The sequence below is a fragment of the Pyxicephalus adspersus genome, chromosome 10 (assembly GCF_032062135.1).
Source record: "Pyxicephalus adspersus chromosome 10, UCB_Pads_2.0, whole genome shotgun sequence".
NCBI classification, from domain to species: Eukaryota; Metazoa; Chordata; class Amphibia; order Anura; family Pyxicephalidae; genus Pyxicephalus; species Pyxicephalus adspersus.
The window spans coordinates 38,247,703-38,263,330 of NC_092867.1; the positions used below are offsets into that span (position 1 = coordinate 38,247,703).

Sequence of the window (15,628 nt, forward strand, 5' to 3'; positions counted from 1 at the left end):
GAAGAGAGTTGTCTATATGAAACCATTTATATATCTGTACAACAAGAGCTACAACAAAATGCTTCCTGTGTCCTGCTTTTCTGAGGATACTATGATAGTCAATAGGTGCTTTAGATTAGCAGTCGCCAACCCTTTCGGACCAACGGACCACTAAATTTACTAGTTCCGGACAGTGTATGCGCAGGGAGCCAGGTGTCACTTAAAGGGGAGGAAACTTCCCCCATAGTGAGATCATGATGCCAGAACCCACCCACTATCCCATCGCAGGTCTGAGCCTGTGATTAGAGAGTAGGAGAGTTGTGTCCAGAAACACAACCCACCCACTGCCCTGAGCCTGCAATCTGTACGGGGAACATGGTCCACGGCTCCGCTTGGGGGCGCACCAGCCAGAGCCGTGGACGATCAAAATTTTTCAGTTGGCTACCGCTGCTTTACACCCTTCCAATTTTACCCAAAAGTTTTTTGTCTGGGATCTTGCCAACTTCTGAGGAGCCATCTGTTGTTCATGAGCCTGAAAAGTAATATCTATTTTGTGTGCCACACAATGACAATTACTTAGCTGGATGTAACTGGCCACAACAACTTATGACAGCACTAGTCTGCTGGGCTTGGTAGAAAAAGGTTTCCCTAAAATACTATACTTTACTATGCTAAAAAGGCAAGCAGTATTATGCTGAAAATACAAAAGTTAACTGCTGTAAATATCTACTAATTGCTACTGACAACTTTCATACTTTGTCTCTATACCAGGTATTGCCAGGGCAAAAAGAGTGGTGAATCTTCCTAGTGGGAAAACAGACAGCAATTAAAACCTGACATGAAGGTCTAATCCTTACTTACCTTAAAGCTTTAAAAAAAGGAAGTCTTTACATATACTTGAAGTAAATATAAAGCAGGATAAACATCAAGAAAATATGCAACTAGTTGTACACAAAAGAAATACAAAAAAAAGAAATACAGTCAATTAGTTTCTTTTAGCTTTTAATTATCACGGGCCTCTGAGAAATCAAGCACAATTGGCCTGATTTATTAACCTCCCTGGAGGTATGAATAATAAGTAATTTTAAATATAAAAGCAGTACATTTAGAAATACTCATTTTTTTAAATTTCCCGCCTGGTCCTGCCTACCAGCCCCACAGTGCTGCCCTCCAGCCTAAGGCCAACGAGCAGATGCCCGGATGGCATCTACTTCCCCTGGCCTCGCGTCCCCAACGTTCACATGCCGGGGACGCAGATTTTGCTGCTCAGCCGGCATCGCCAGAGGAAGCAGATGCCAGGCATCGCTGGAGGATGGCGCTGCAACCTGGAAACCAGGTAGGACTTGAATACACCCTGGCAATTCCACCACGAGTGTGGCTTGGGGTTACTGCTTTTGGCACTGAAAATTAACCCTGAGCCACCCTCGGGAATACCGCCAGGGAGGTTAAAGCTCTCCAAGACTGGAGAAGATTGACTATGGTAAGAGAACCTGGTTGATCCAGCAGAACCAGAAAGGATCTCCTAATAATTATTTGCTATTAGTTGGCAAAGGTTTTCAATTCTGAACCAGATTCATTCCAGGTTTGCTGGATCCCCCAGTTTCTCTTATGATAGTCTATCATTCACAGCCTTGGAGAACTTTAATAAATCAGGCAAAAATGTGCCACTTGTAAATCTACTACCGCTCAGTGTAATACTGTTGATGGATCAACCAGTTTAAAAGCCACATATACAGTGAGCGAGTTCATTGACTGAACTGTCAGTTTAAATAATGTTAGCTATTACAAGGGTCGTTTCTACTGGGTAGGTAACACACGTCTTTACTATTAAAACCTGTCCTCAAACACTTCAGGTAAGTCGGTTTCACATACTATTCCATTAGTAATGTGTCGGATGATATGACCTCTTCTTCATGCAAAAATAACTTTTCTGTTGTACTTTAAAGCTTTGAATTTCAACGAACAAATCAAATAATGTCTAGTACAAAAAAAAAGGCAGAACCTGCAAATTAAAATTATTCCAACTGAGAAATCAAAAGACTACCTAAAAAGAAGTAAAGAATGATATTTTCAAACCATTATAATGAGCTTTTCCTACATGAGAAATCTTTTTTTGTACAGCTAGTCTGTGGGATTTGATAACTTTTTACTAGGCTTTGTTCCTTTGTATGAATTCGGAGTATTGTATAAACATGTTGTCTCTTCTTACTAAAACTTTTCTAATCCAGATTCTTAGTTTGGTGGTAGTTAAAGCAGTTAGCTGCAATGGCAGTGCAGTTTGGAAGTCTTATACTGGCCATTTACATGGCAACAGTTAGAATTGGCTGACCATTCTTTTTTTTTTTTTTTTACTTAATTTCCCCCATCCCCAAGCACAGTCTATTGATCATTAATTTTTGTCACAATCATGGGTAATCAGCTTAAATCTAAGCATTTTTTTCCTTTGACATCATAACTTCCATATGCTTTCTTTGGAAAGTCCTAGGGCATGGGAAGGACATGTAAAGAGGAGAAGAAGGAAAGTCTAGGGGAAGTTACAGGGGAATTCTCTTCTCTATTACCACCAAAGTATCTGGAAAATGCTTTTGCTTCACTCCACCCCCACTGCAAGCTTTCCTTTTATGGTATACTAGAATAAAATTATTAATTGCCTATTGTTTGCATACCTGATTTAAGTGTATTATAATTTTTTGTCTTTATTTAAATTTTGCATACGTGATTTGGGAAAATGTTCTTGTCTATTTACAAAAATTCATGGGTTCCAGGCTGTCCTACAACATTTTGAAAGTTGTAAAACTCAGCTGAAAAGTTAAAGCGAAGTAAATTGAAAAAAAAAAAAAAATCTCACTAACCTTTACCTTTTCAGATCCATCCCATTTGGAGGTTTCCTGGATCAGGTCCTGCATCATCCCACTATCCTCCTTTGTTCCGGTGCCATGTTCTTTGGCATTGACGGGATCTGTATTTTTTTTATCTATGGAAGAAAGAGGGCCTTTTGCACATGCCCAGAAGCCTCCTGGGATGTGTGATGTATTTGTCCCGAGAGGCTCTGCACTCCTATTCAGTCTTGTCTCTTCAGTCTCCTATTCGCTGCAGCGATCAAGACAGAAAGAGCAGAAGTTTTACATTTTTTTTAAAAAAAAAAGGGTTTTAACCCCCCTCCCCCCAAAAAGCTAACTTTTACCTTATGTTAAAGGTTTGTCCACCCTATTTATGTAAGGCAAAAATTTTAGTTTAGGTTAATTTTGATAAGGTAAGCATGTGGCATCATTTTTTTTTTAATTTTACAGACACTTTTTGGTAATTAACATTTCTCATGTCTAGTGTATACCGGCCTGGTCATACAGATTCTAGCAGTAAGAGATCACTACACAAAGAATACAAATTCTTCCCTAGGTGATGCCTACAAATGACAGACTAGATGACTGAAAGAAAGGAAAACAAATAGTTGAAAGGAAAGGGCCATGGGCAACCCAGACCAATTGGAATAGGCTCGAGGACGCTTGTAGCCCATCAGACAGGAAATGAGGTTGGCTCAGGATACCTGCTGCAGCTTCTAAAGCTTCTTGTGTGTATAGTGAAGTGTCTAGGGGAATAGGGCTAATCTCTTTCATTATAGAAGAGGACTCCCTACAAATATGAAAAAAGATATATTATGGGAGTTTTGACCTAATTTTTCAGGTCTCCAGAACACATGTATAATAGATAACCAATGAGAAATAAGCTTGCATAGGTTGGACCCCTTTTAAAAGTAAAAAATGATCAGTCACCAGTTGTTGATGTGAATGCTTGTTTTGTACTTCTATTGATTTGCTTTTTCAGCTGGAAATAACACAAAAATTGGTTCCTTAGAGCTGAAATTGCTCAAGATGATGGCAGGATAAATGATCTCTTAAGAGACTTTTTGTGTAACTGTTGGAAGTTTCCAAACATTTTTATCTTTAATATGATGTTGGACAAAACAGGTTAAAATAATGTTAAAAAAATAACAATGTCCCAAATTTAATTATAATTAAAAGATCTGATAAGTACATTAATGGCCTCACGTACAACCCAAACATACTGCAACCTTCTTGGTACTGCAGACTCTCCTTGAACATAAATACTTGGGGATTGAAATAAATTTTCATTTTCCTGCCATCTCGTGTGTGTTTCAGGATAACATAACATCCAACTCTCCCAGTCTACAGTGCTTCATTGATAAATAAATGATGTTATAACTGTTTTTTTTGATGATCAGTGACAGTGACCATTGAAAAAAAAGTGTCCAAAAATCAAGAAAATTAGCGGCTAGATTTTTAGGAAAGGAAATATAAAATACTAGAAGACAATGGCTCCTATTATGTCTTACAAGAACAAAAAAGTTATATAGTTCTTAGATATGTTGGTGGCATTCATTTTGTTTTTAAAAAACCTGTTGACTGTTCACCAGTAATACGCTTCTGTCCTAGGCTTGAATTCACACCAGCCATTTCTGCAAGCCGTTTTAAGTATTTGTCCCACCTGCAAACACTTAAAAGCTTTTGCACAAAATAGCTATCATTACAGCAAATGGGTTCTTTTTTCATCACAAGTGTTTTCAAGTGGCAGCATTTGCAAGTGTTGCTGCCCAGTTGCCTCTGTAGACATTGGGCCTGATTTATTAAAACTCTCCAAGGCTGGAGAGAATACTTTCATCAGTGACGCTGGGTGATCCAGCAAACATGGACTGGATTTCCTAAAAGTAATTACCTATTTGTTAGCAAATGTTTTTAATCTTAGACCACGTACATTACAGGTTTGCTGGATCACCCAGATTCACTGATGAAAGTGTATTCTCTCCAGACTCGGAGAGCTTTAATAAATCAGGATCATTGAATCACTTGCAACCACTTATTTGCAAACTTTGTTGGCCAATGTTTACAGGTGTTTTTGACATCTGGAAAGTTTCCTCCTTTGGAAAAAATAGAAAGGTAAACAAAGACAGCTTTGCAAGGCTTGCAAGTGCCAGCACAAGCATGTGCAAATGAATGCAAAAACTAAACATTTTTCATGAAATGGTTCCTGGCCATAAAGCTGAGGACAATAGATGTTAGTAGGTGCATGGGGGTGGTAAAAAACACTAGTCTGCACCCGGCCTATGGAAGAAACAGCAATTTCATCCTAGTTGTTAGAACAATAAAACACTCCTCTCATCCAAGTGACATGGGAGATGTTTTTAATTTAGAAGAGGACTGGCAAGGGCTTAAAAGAACGTAGAAACTCACTAGTGGGATGTGTTTTACCACACCTGTCAAACCAATATAACAAACCTGTTCAAATGATTGTTTAACCTAATAAAAGGGAGCAAATAGCAGTATATAATGGTTAGGGATTTTGTACACTTTATTTAATGGTCCCACCAAGGTATCAAAGTAAAACTTGTCCTTATATAGTTACTACTGAGCAATCCCAATGGCTGGTTTTACTATGTAGATAACACAATACCAGTGCTTCAGCCACACAAGCTAATGCTACTTTAGGCTCGGAAACCAGATGATTTCATACAATAAAGCTAATTTACTAAATTTCTTGAGAACCATAATACAATAAATGTTGTCAATTGTCTAATAAATTTTCCAGTTATGTGCAGATAAAATAGCTACAGCTCTAGAAAGCAACAATGCTGAATACTACACTGCCATAATGCTTACAAATGAATGACAAACTGACAATTTTAAACTGACAACTGTTGTTGTTTTAATGCAGAAAAACAGACTATTTGTTAAAAATTGGAGCAGATTTTGTTTTTAAAATGGAAAAATGTCAAATACTAATCTCAGTAAAAAGTACTTTAATGAGGTGTTTATTTTGTATTTGCTTTTGAAGTCATTAAAGTAAACTTCTACAACTTTTGACTTTGTTAAAAAAAAAGTAAAATGAACATTTCTGTGTGGGCAAAAGACGAAAAGGTATTTTTTTAACCATGGACTTAAAGTATACACTTGAATATAAACAAGTTATTTTCCACTCAAAATACCATTAGAAAAAGAATCTCAGATTATTTTCAGGTCACATCGGTAGATGGCGCTATGTCCTCAAAAATAGTGTGTAACAAACTCTTGCCATCAGAGACAAGAGATACCCAAGAGTTTGTAACACACTTTACATGTGGACACAGCACCATCCACTGGTAGCAAAAAATAATACACAATCATTAAAGAGCAAATGATCCATAATAATCAACTCAAAATTACAAAATACATATACCTGGGGAAAAAAGATAAACAGATTGTGCCTATGTGATTTAATTTTTTTCCTCCTTAATAAATGTTTTAAATAAAACACACCATGGATGTATTTATTCATGTTCATTTTATTTGTATTTCTTTTGATCACCATTTTGAATGTATAAGCAGTAATGGCCACATTTTGTGTTCTAGGTTTATACTCAAGTCAAAGCATGTTGGTAATATAAGGCGCCCCTACACTGTTGCAGTCTGGCCACATTGCATGAGTGCAGTTTGTAGAATAATAAAAAGCTCATTAAATCTGTATGCTTCCTGACTTTCAAATACATATAAACAACAGTTTATATAAAAGGAGAAAGACAAGGTGTAAGGAGACGCTTATCCGTTTGGCGATCCCGCTCTGAGCAGGATATCACGCCCTGTCTATTCTGTCCTGCGGTATCGCTTCAAACAGAAATCAATATGTTGTCCACCCTCTGCCCAGCAGCTGCAGCATTTCTTGCTTACCTTTAGCTGTACAGCCTGCCATGTACCATCTGAGGCTGAGCGGGGACATACTAAAGGAGTTAGATTAGGGGACTGACATCTGGTGAGCACTGGCGCTGGACCAGGACCTTACAATAATAATATAAATGGATAAATATACTTAACAAATGCAATATCTTTTTTATGTTTATTAAAAATAATTGTAAAAAGTAATAAGTAAAGTAATATCCACTTTAAAACATTTCTACTGGATTTCTACTATTTTATGGCCTAAAATCTGGTCTAGCAGCAGGTTCAGAAAAGTTAACTTGGCCTGTTAGTAGTTTAATATTGAATAATAATTACATTTGACCAGGAGAACATTGTTCGGCCCTAAAAAGACATTCACCTCTAATTGCACACAATTCAGCCTCTTTTTGGCTGAAAGTAATGAATTTTTCATGGCAATTGTTTAAAAAGAAAGGAGAATGGTTTTCTTAACTAGTGTGAAATCTTGCAATTACAGTACATGACTTGATGAAAACTCTACTAAACTTCACAGCCACAAGTTTCTCTTAAGGTCAGTGTGGGACTAGGTCATCCTTCTGCTGTGGCAGCACTCCTAGTTAGTGATCTCTGTGTTCTGCACTTATCTAAACTGTTTTCTGAATCATTTTAATGCTGCCATAGTGCCTGATACATCTCACCGCAACCTATTTCACAATCCAATTACCTTCTGTCTAAAGTAATACTTTATCTAACCCAACCAAGCTGAAGAGAACTTGCTACTCTTCAGCACACATTCCTAGCACTGAGCGGTGAAATTAAATTCCGAGGTCCAGCTCTTTGATACATCTTGCCCCTTATAAAAGTGATAGTGTTTTATTGGCATGGAGAGTTTTGGGTGTGACTTACCTTAGGAGAACACATTAATGATGAGCCTGCATGAGAAGAACTAAGACACAAGCATTAAAAAAAAAACAATTGAATTGTATTTTATTGCCTTGTGTTGTAACATTGTACATTTTTAACCACATTAATATTATATAGTACAAAGTTATTTCATAGTGGCTACATTTTTTTTAGGGTTTTCTTCTAGTCGGTATTGTCCCACATGAAAACTTCATATTTATAGTGTTTGATGGTGGAATGCTTTTTTTTTTTCCATAACAATACACATAGCATTAATAGCACATAGACTAAACACCAAGTAAAACTAGTTTAATTTGGGTGAAGAATTTCTGCCTCATAGAATAATAATTACTAAGATAAAGTCTGAATAATTAGGGGGCCAAAGGGATTTTTCCTTTTTTTTGCTATTTTCCCTGGGTAAAGTAAAAAGACCATGTGTTGCAAATCGTATATTACATTTTCTGAAAAACCCTAGTGGTAAAGAAACTCTTGAAATTTTAATAAACCGTACCATGGAAAACTTCCTTCAAGATTATTTTACCCCTGCTGCCAAAAAAGAATTACAGACAGTTCCTTTAAATAGTTACAGTTACCTGAGAAAAAAATCTAATGCACATTAGTGCATTTCAACTAATGTTATGAGGGGGAGAAAAAGTCAACCAGCTAGACTATATCAGAGCCCATCTTACACTCCCTGTCTACACTGAAATACATCAACTAGGAAAAGACCGGAATTTGAAGTGCAATTACTTTGTATATAATCATACTCCAACCTTGGTTTCCGTATAAGAGCTTCCCAAGAGTTCTTGCATTGATATGAAGGCCAAAAATACGTATGTCATATCCTTTAACATTCAAGTGTCCTTAAGCAAGCCTTAAGGACACTCTATACATAAATTATGTTACAGAAACATTATCATTATGTATTTAAGTCAATTACATCTAAATTAATTTATAATACTAAGTACATGAAACCACTGATATCTTCCTACAGAAGAAGTCTTCCTGGAAAGTCCAGACATACATAACAACACGTTCAAGCATCAAAATACCTATTTATTCATCACCTATAGTGATAAAAAAAACAGATATATGTATCATAGAAATAAGATATATTTATTTTACAAATACTCTTTTTAGTAGAGTGGTAATGAGGTCTTTGTATTTTCTGCAGTGGTAACAACAATAATGAGGCATCACATCCATAAAAGTGTAATGCTCCGTACATACGCTCAATTATATGTACATTTATATTATGTAGAGAGGACGCCGCTCTGTTCTATGGAGAGCAGATGTAGGAGGACAGGTAGGGAAAGATAGTAGATATTGTAATAAACATGCCAGTGACTTAATTGTCAAAGCAATTTTGTCATTGTAGTATTAAGTATTACAAAGTCCAAAAATATCTCTGTACAATTTCTGTAGGACCAATTTAAAACAATGTTAAATATGTGTTAAATATGTGTTAAAATATGTTAAAAATGTGTAAATAATGGGACTTTTTAAACATTTTTATACTTTCTAATCCCAAATAATCAGAATCCAGCTGCAATGAATGTCAAGCAACCAGATCTCTCGCCAAAACTTTTTTTTATATTTTTTTTTTACAGTTTTAGATCTGTGATAATCATGACTTTATCTAGAGAAATATACCTCACTTTTGAATAATTATGTGAGCGAGGCCTCTGCTAAGAGGTGGTCTACAGAGCCCCTTTACTCTGGAGTGCAAACATTTCTAAAGGAGAACCATTAGAGGACCACTGGACATCATAATGACCTTAAGGAAATTCTCAGGAATCCAAAACGCTGGAAAATTAGGAGCACATTAGGTAAAAAGCACCATTAACTGCTTTGAATAACTGCCACCCATATGAGCATCAAAAGGAACACTGAAATTCAAGTAATGTTATAAAGAATAATTTAAATAAAAGGGGTACATTTTTAAGGGGTTGTTTACTTAGGCAAAGCGTTCCTAAACATAGGAAATAATCTAAGGACTCCACAAAATTAAATTATTACCCAAACATTGATTTTGGGTATTTTTTTAAGCAGCTAGGTATGTGTGGAACAAAATATTTTGTTAAAAAAGATATGGTTAAAAAAAGGAAATATTCACTGAGACAAGAAAATGTTAACATCTCTGTCTTTGCAATGTAAATTATCACCATTCTAAAATACAAATAAAAAAAGACTGTGATTTGTGAGTTATATTAAATGAACAAGAGATGAGAAAGCGGATCCAATAGCTAACCCTAACCCAAGGAAAAAAGACATCACGATTGCAGTGCCCTCGGAGAGCTCCTTGGGGACGACCTTAGGGCCATACACCATGGACAGAGTTCCTAAATAACCATTACTCAATCCCAGAAATGTGATAAAGATAACTGGATAGATATCACTTTGGAAAAAGACTTCATATATGTGTTTTCGAGGTTGGTAATTACAAAACATAAACAAGGGGATAAAAAACGTTCGGAGGAAGACAAATACTGGCAGCATCTTGCTGTGGGGTCCCGGGACTTGGATCCATGTTGTGATCTGCCGTCCGCTCCAGTCAGCAAAGTTAAAAACTAGGAAACAAGTCAAGGGGGTGAAATATTTGTTGGTCCAAATGCTACCAGTGTGTTTTTCGACAGACTCAATACCAGCAGAGATGGTGGGGAAGATGATGATGCTGATGAAGAAGGTGTAAAATAAGCAAACAGCCAGCACTTTGACTTTCTTCAGGATAGGGATTATTGGGGGAGAGTTGGTCTTTGATGAAGTTATGTCAATCGCCTCATCAGAATCTTCCGAAGCAGAACTGACTGTAGGTTCATCTGTACCTAAATTTAGGTAATATCTAGACAAAACACAAAAACAAACAGGTCATAATATTTATCAAAAACAACTAAACTTTCAAATTAAGGAAGAACAGCACAAAGCACTACATAAGTCTGAAGCAATCACATATCCAATAATCAACAGATTTAAAAATAAAGGCAGCAACACCTAAATGTAAATACAGATACAAGATACAGAATGAACCAGGAGGTCAATCAGCAGGAACAGAGCCAGGAACCAGGAATTTCACAGCTTACAAAATATTGAGGAACTGCCAAGCCCTCTGATTATCATTGAGAGAGGTTGAAAAGTCTTGCAAGTGTTTAGCAGACAGTGTGATTGCTTTGTGGTTTTTGGTCAATGCTGAGATGTTGCATGGCAGTGTCTCATGGCTAGTCATTTACTCAACTGCTGTCATAGACTTGAAGGAGAACTTAAAAAACCGGATACATGACGTAGGTATCCCAGGAAGCTCTGCACTCCAATTCAGTCTTTACTACCAGGGCAGTAAGACAGAATAGGAGGGGATTTTCCATTTTTTTGGGGTTGACATTGTCATCATTATGGTTTGGCACAGCATGTTACCACAAAGCATGGTAACGCAAGCAACATGTGTTAGTATGGGGTGTTAGTGCTATTAACTCTGAAGAATTTTTTTCCACAAAGATATTTGGTAGTATAGGTAGTATAGTAGTGTAACTTTAATTGGGAAAGTCACCTTAGGTGCATTGATTCTGGTTACATAGAAAACATAAAACAGAACAGTGTGGCTATGTTAGCAATGACAAATGAGGACACTGAAATGTTTAGTGAATACTGAACTACTAAAAATCTGACTTTATCTTTTAGCACCTTTTTTGTTTAGTGCAACTGCCACTGCTGTGTTAATAACCTGAGATTTACCCTAACCAATATTTTACATCAATAGGGCCCTACAATTAATCCCCACCATGTTCTACCTGCATAGAGTCTGTATGTTCTCCCTGTGTATGGGTATGCATGGTTTTCTTCCAAGTTCTCTAGTTAACTATTACACGCTAACATTAGTGAGTGATTAACTGGCTTCTTTCTAAATTGGCCCGAATGATTGTATGTGTGACTGTGACAGATTTTTACATCGCACCAAAGTAAGCTGATTATTTCTGATTGGATGCTACAGGTTGCTACACGTCATTGCTCTCATGAATAATATACACTATGTGTGTCTATTGCAGCACCATGTTGTCTGCAATAATAATGTCTTCCTGCAAAAAAAGAAAATCCTAAACCGAGCAGCTAAATTGTTTCAACCCAGCTTGGCACTGCCACCTGCTGTCAATAAATGATTTTGCATGTATCCTGTTATGTACATAATACTAAAAATTAGAAATTTTGTTATAAAAAGAGTTTGAGCTGCAAAAAAACCCAGCAAGAAGTATGCGATAGATTGGAAGAGAAAAGGAATAATCAGCTACTCCCGTGTCTATTGTTTATGAAAATATGATATGATGGGAAATGTATAATTGTCACAGAACATGAAAGTACAATCAGACAAATTTTTTAGGGACAGCTGCATTTTTCCTAGTTTGGTCCATGCATACACTCGAGCTGTGAATGTGATATTCATCTTACAATTTTGCTGCAAGATTAAAACAAGCGTGCAGGTTGTGATCCCTGATGCCAATGCATGCTATGTCAGTAGCTTGCACAACAGTAGAAACCACAGGGTGAGAATGGCTCACTCCAGAGATGCAGTTAAGCGAGTCAGCAGGTGCAGACAAAGCTATTAGCAGAAACCCAGTGCCCAAAAGTGACAAAGAAATGACTAGGGAACAGGGAGAAATAATGGACAATATTCAACAAGGTTTAAAAGTGTGACTTGGAATCTATTATTGGGCATGGGGGGTCTCTAACATAGTTTTCTAATAAATAATATGAAAGGATATTAAGAATTCATATCCTTTTAGTTGATATTTAAATAATTGGAGCACCACAGACATATTAACCCCAAAAATCTGACCCAACTACTGCAAGGAGTCACACTGTAAGACTAGGTAAGACTAAAGGCAAGAATGCACACAATGCTGTACAGGAAAACCACTTGAAAACTTTATGCTGTATTCTTGTATGATTATGTTAAAGGACTCTCAAGCTTCCCAACCTTTTTAATAGGTGGACAGTCATAGATATGGCTAGGAGACACAGACATGTATCGGAGGCAGAAGGAAGTTTAGATGAATGCATCTATTTGCTTTTTCTAGCAGTTGTATTTGTAAAATATGATTTTCAGCTATTGAGCTCCATGAGCAGATTTTTTTCTTCAACAGAGCATGGGAGAAATAACGTGGTGCTATACCTATTAGCTGTAAATGTTAGTCTTTTATCTATTTTTTCTTGAACATAATATATAAAGAAGGTATAGATACAACACTATGGCCTAATTTATTAAAGCTCTCCAAGCCTGGAGAAGATATAATATCATGAGAGAACATGGGTGATTCAGCAAACCTGGCATGGATATGGTCCATGATTGAAAATGTTTGCAAATTATTAGCAAATGATTTTTAGGACATCTATCCCAGTTTCGCTGGATCACCCATGTTCTCCCACGGTAGTCTATCTCAGTGTTCCTCAACAAGGGTTCCTCGAGAGGTTGCAAGGGGTGCCTTAAGCAATGAGCAGTTGTGCCTCTCATGTCAGTTTACCTGATACCAATGATATTTTTGGCTATCTGGAAGTGAGGCATTTTCCTACTGGTCAGCAATATAAGAGGCATTCTTACCACTGACCACCACACTAAATTACTCTGAGCTGTGGATATATTAATTATAGAAGGGGTTTCCTGAGACCTGATTTTATGTCAAGGGTTAGAAAGATCAGGTAACACTGGTCTATCTTCTCCAGTCTTGGAGAGCTCCAATAAATCAGGTCATATTGGGGCCCTATATTAGGCATAGAGAAGCAATGATATAAAGGCAAAGGGTAAAGGCCAGCTTTTATGGATAAATTCACAGACCTATACAGTGGTATAAATACATCATCTGTGCTGAATTTTACTGCTGATCCAGTTACACAATTTAATCAGTGACACTGCATTACAAAGCATTTATCAGCCACAGAGAAACCTAAACAGCATGTACTATACGTGGGAGGTCAGTGTCTGTGATGGACACAAGGGTGAAACATTGTGCAACACCTACATACGGTAGATGTTTGTGTCACATGCATTGTCTTATTGCTTTAGAATAGAACTTCTCCTTTTGCTGTGGGATGAGATAGACAAGTTATAATCTGAGGCAGGAACTACCAAGTTTCTGTCTGTGGTTTTTTTTTGTCTTTTTTTCTTCAAAAAGCTTACGTAAGTGTAGTCGCATACAAAATAATATGAACAAGACTTTGCTAGAACATCTACCCTTGTGATGTTCCTTTCAGTGCTGACAAGAGTTTTCTTTTTGAATTTATCTACCAATTAAAAAAAACAATGAGAAGGTGCTTTTGGATTATGCTTGGCGTCCTGTAGAGCTATCAGCCTTGACACTGCCTCCAAGGCTAAAACTACATGGACTGTTTGGGAGAAATCCAAGGGTGACCTTCATGTAACTAATGTTGTCACATCCCAATACAGATAGGAAAAGAAAGATAGCTAAAGTGAGGGACTTTCAAGGCATCAAAACCCATATTTTTATGAAAACATTAAAAACATTTTAATAAATAAAATTAATAAATTGTATTTTTGTTACAACTTGAATTGTAACAAAAAGCAAGAAGCCATTTTTAGGACCATAAATAATAAAAACCTTTGCAGGGGCATATAGCTATTACATTTCAAAAGGTCATATAAGTACATTACAATACAGAAAAGTTTAATGATCCATTACTCATAACCATACTTATTCTACGCGTTTCCCAGATCTACCCCTATTCTTCAGGAAATAGGTTGTATCAAATATTTTGCTGCAAGAAAAGGAGTGCTTGCTGTAATGTGAAACACGTCAAATAATTATGATTATGAGCAACGGGTCATTAAATTTTTCTGTATTATAATGTACTTGTATGAACTCTTGAATTGTAATATCTATATGTCTATTTCCATATATGTCCATGTATTTGTATGTCCTTTTATAATTATAAATAATAAAATGTTTTTTCTATAAAATATGTTTTTTGGATGCCTTCAAAGTTCATCCTCTTTGCATACAGTAATGATGTGGTATGGAAAGAGTGTTTACAGACCACATTCTTCAAACAGTGCTCAGTGGAGTTTGTTTTATCAATCACTGCTTAAAAAGGAAAATAATTTAATCTTAAATCTTACCTGGAATATGCAATTCTTGGTAGGAGCAGATAGGCAGCAATGCAGATAAGGAGAAATATGTCTGCAGTGAGGAAATATGCAAGAGCACTCTCTGTCACACTGGAAGCTATTGTAAGATCCAAAATGGCTGCCAGAGCACTAACCGTACCACCCATGGCTTGGCCTGCCAAAAGAAAAAAGATATATTATTCTATAAAATATGACTGATTTAATATTTATGTTTGCCTAAGTTAAAGAAATAGCTTTTTTGGCACCCCTTATAATTATTCACTCCCTTTCAAACAAAAGAAAATTTTCTAGGGAGATTTGTGCATTTCAAAAAAAAAGGGCATTGACAGTTTTCATATATTTCTTCCAGCCTAGGTTTAATTTTACAACCATACACATAGACATAGGCTAATGGCTCAGATCCCTTCCACGTTATCCAACCATTGGCTGAGAAAGTAAATGATAAGATACAAAACAAGTTGTTTGTGCTACAAAGGCTCACCTCTTCTTATCCACAGTGGCCGGTAGACTTTAACCCAGCGAATTATACATAAACTCCGCTGTCCTTCATTCACAAATCAGTAATTGCAGTATACTAAGTCTTTACATATTTTTAAACATACAATAAGGGAGCTTGAGACATTTCTGGCCTTTCTAACTGCCTGCACTGTGAAGTTATTAATTCAAAAAACTCACAACAAAGACTTTGAAGTTGTTTTTATTCCGTTTTTATCAGTTTGTCCACAGTGTGTTTACAGTAGAAGACTATAGGGGAGTGTGTATATCTTGCATTCCCCACTGCCTTTACTGGTTCATTATTAATCAAGCAGTATTCATTGGTGTGGGCAGCCAGAGATGTATTATCTTTCCTCTCTATAGGTGCATGCCTTGTTATGTCTCAGGATAATTTAAGTAAATCAAAGCCACAGAATCTTGTGATGGTGTTACTATCTGAAAA

At 36.6% G+C, this 15,628-nt stretch overlaps 1 protein-coding gene across 1 annotated transcript in view; it reads right to left on the reverse strand.

Annotated features, from left to right (window-relative positions):
• Nucleotides 1-9,212: 9,212 nt before the first annotated feature.
• The window catches only part of SLC29A3 (solute carrier family 29 member 3), a 34,593-nt gene continuing 28,177 nt past the window's right edge, over nucleotides 9,213-15,628 (reverse strand). The window contains exons 5-6 of the mRNA XM_072424213.1: nucleotides 14,683-14,845; nucleotides 9,213-10,407 (exon numbers count right to left, since the gene is read on the reverse strand). Of these exons, the coding sequence (XP_072280314.1) occupies nucleotides 9,771-10,407; nucleotides 14,683-14,845 (800 nt within the window). The 3' untranslated portion in view covers nucleotides 9,213-9,770. The remainder of the gene's footprint in view (nucleotides 10,408-14,682; nucleotides 14,846-15,628) is intronic.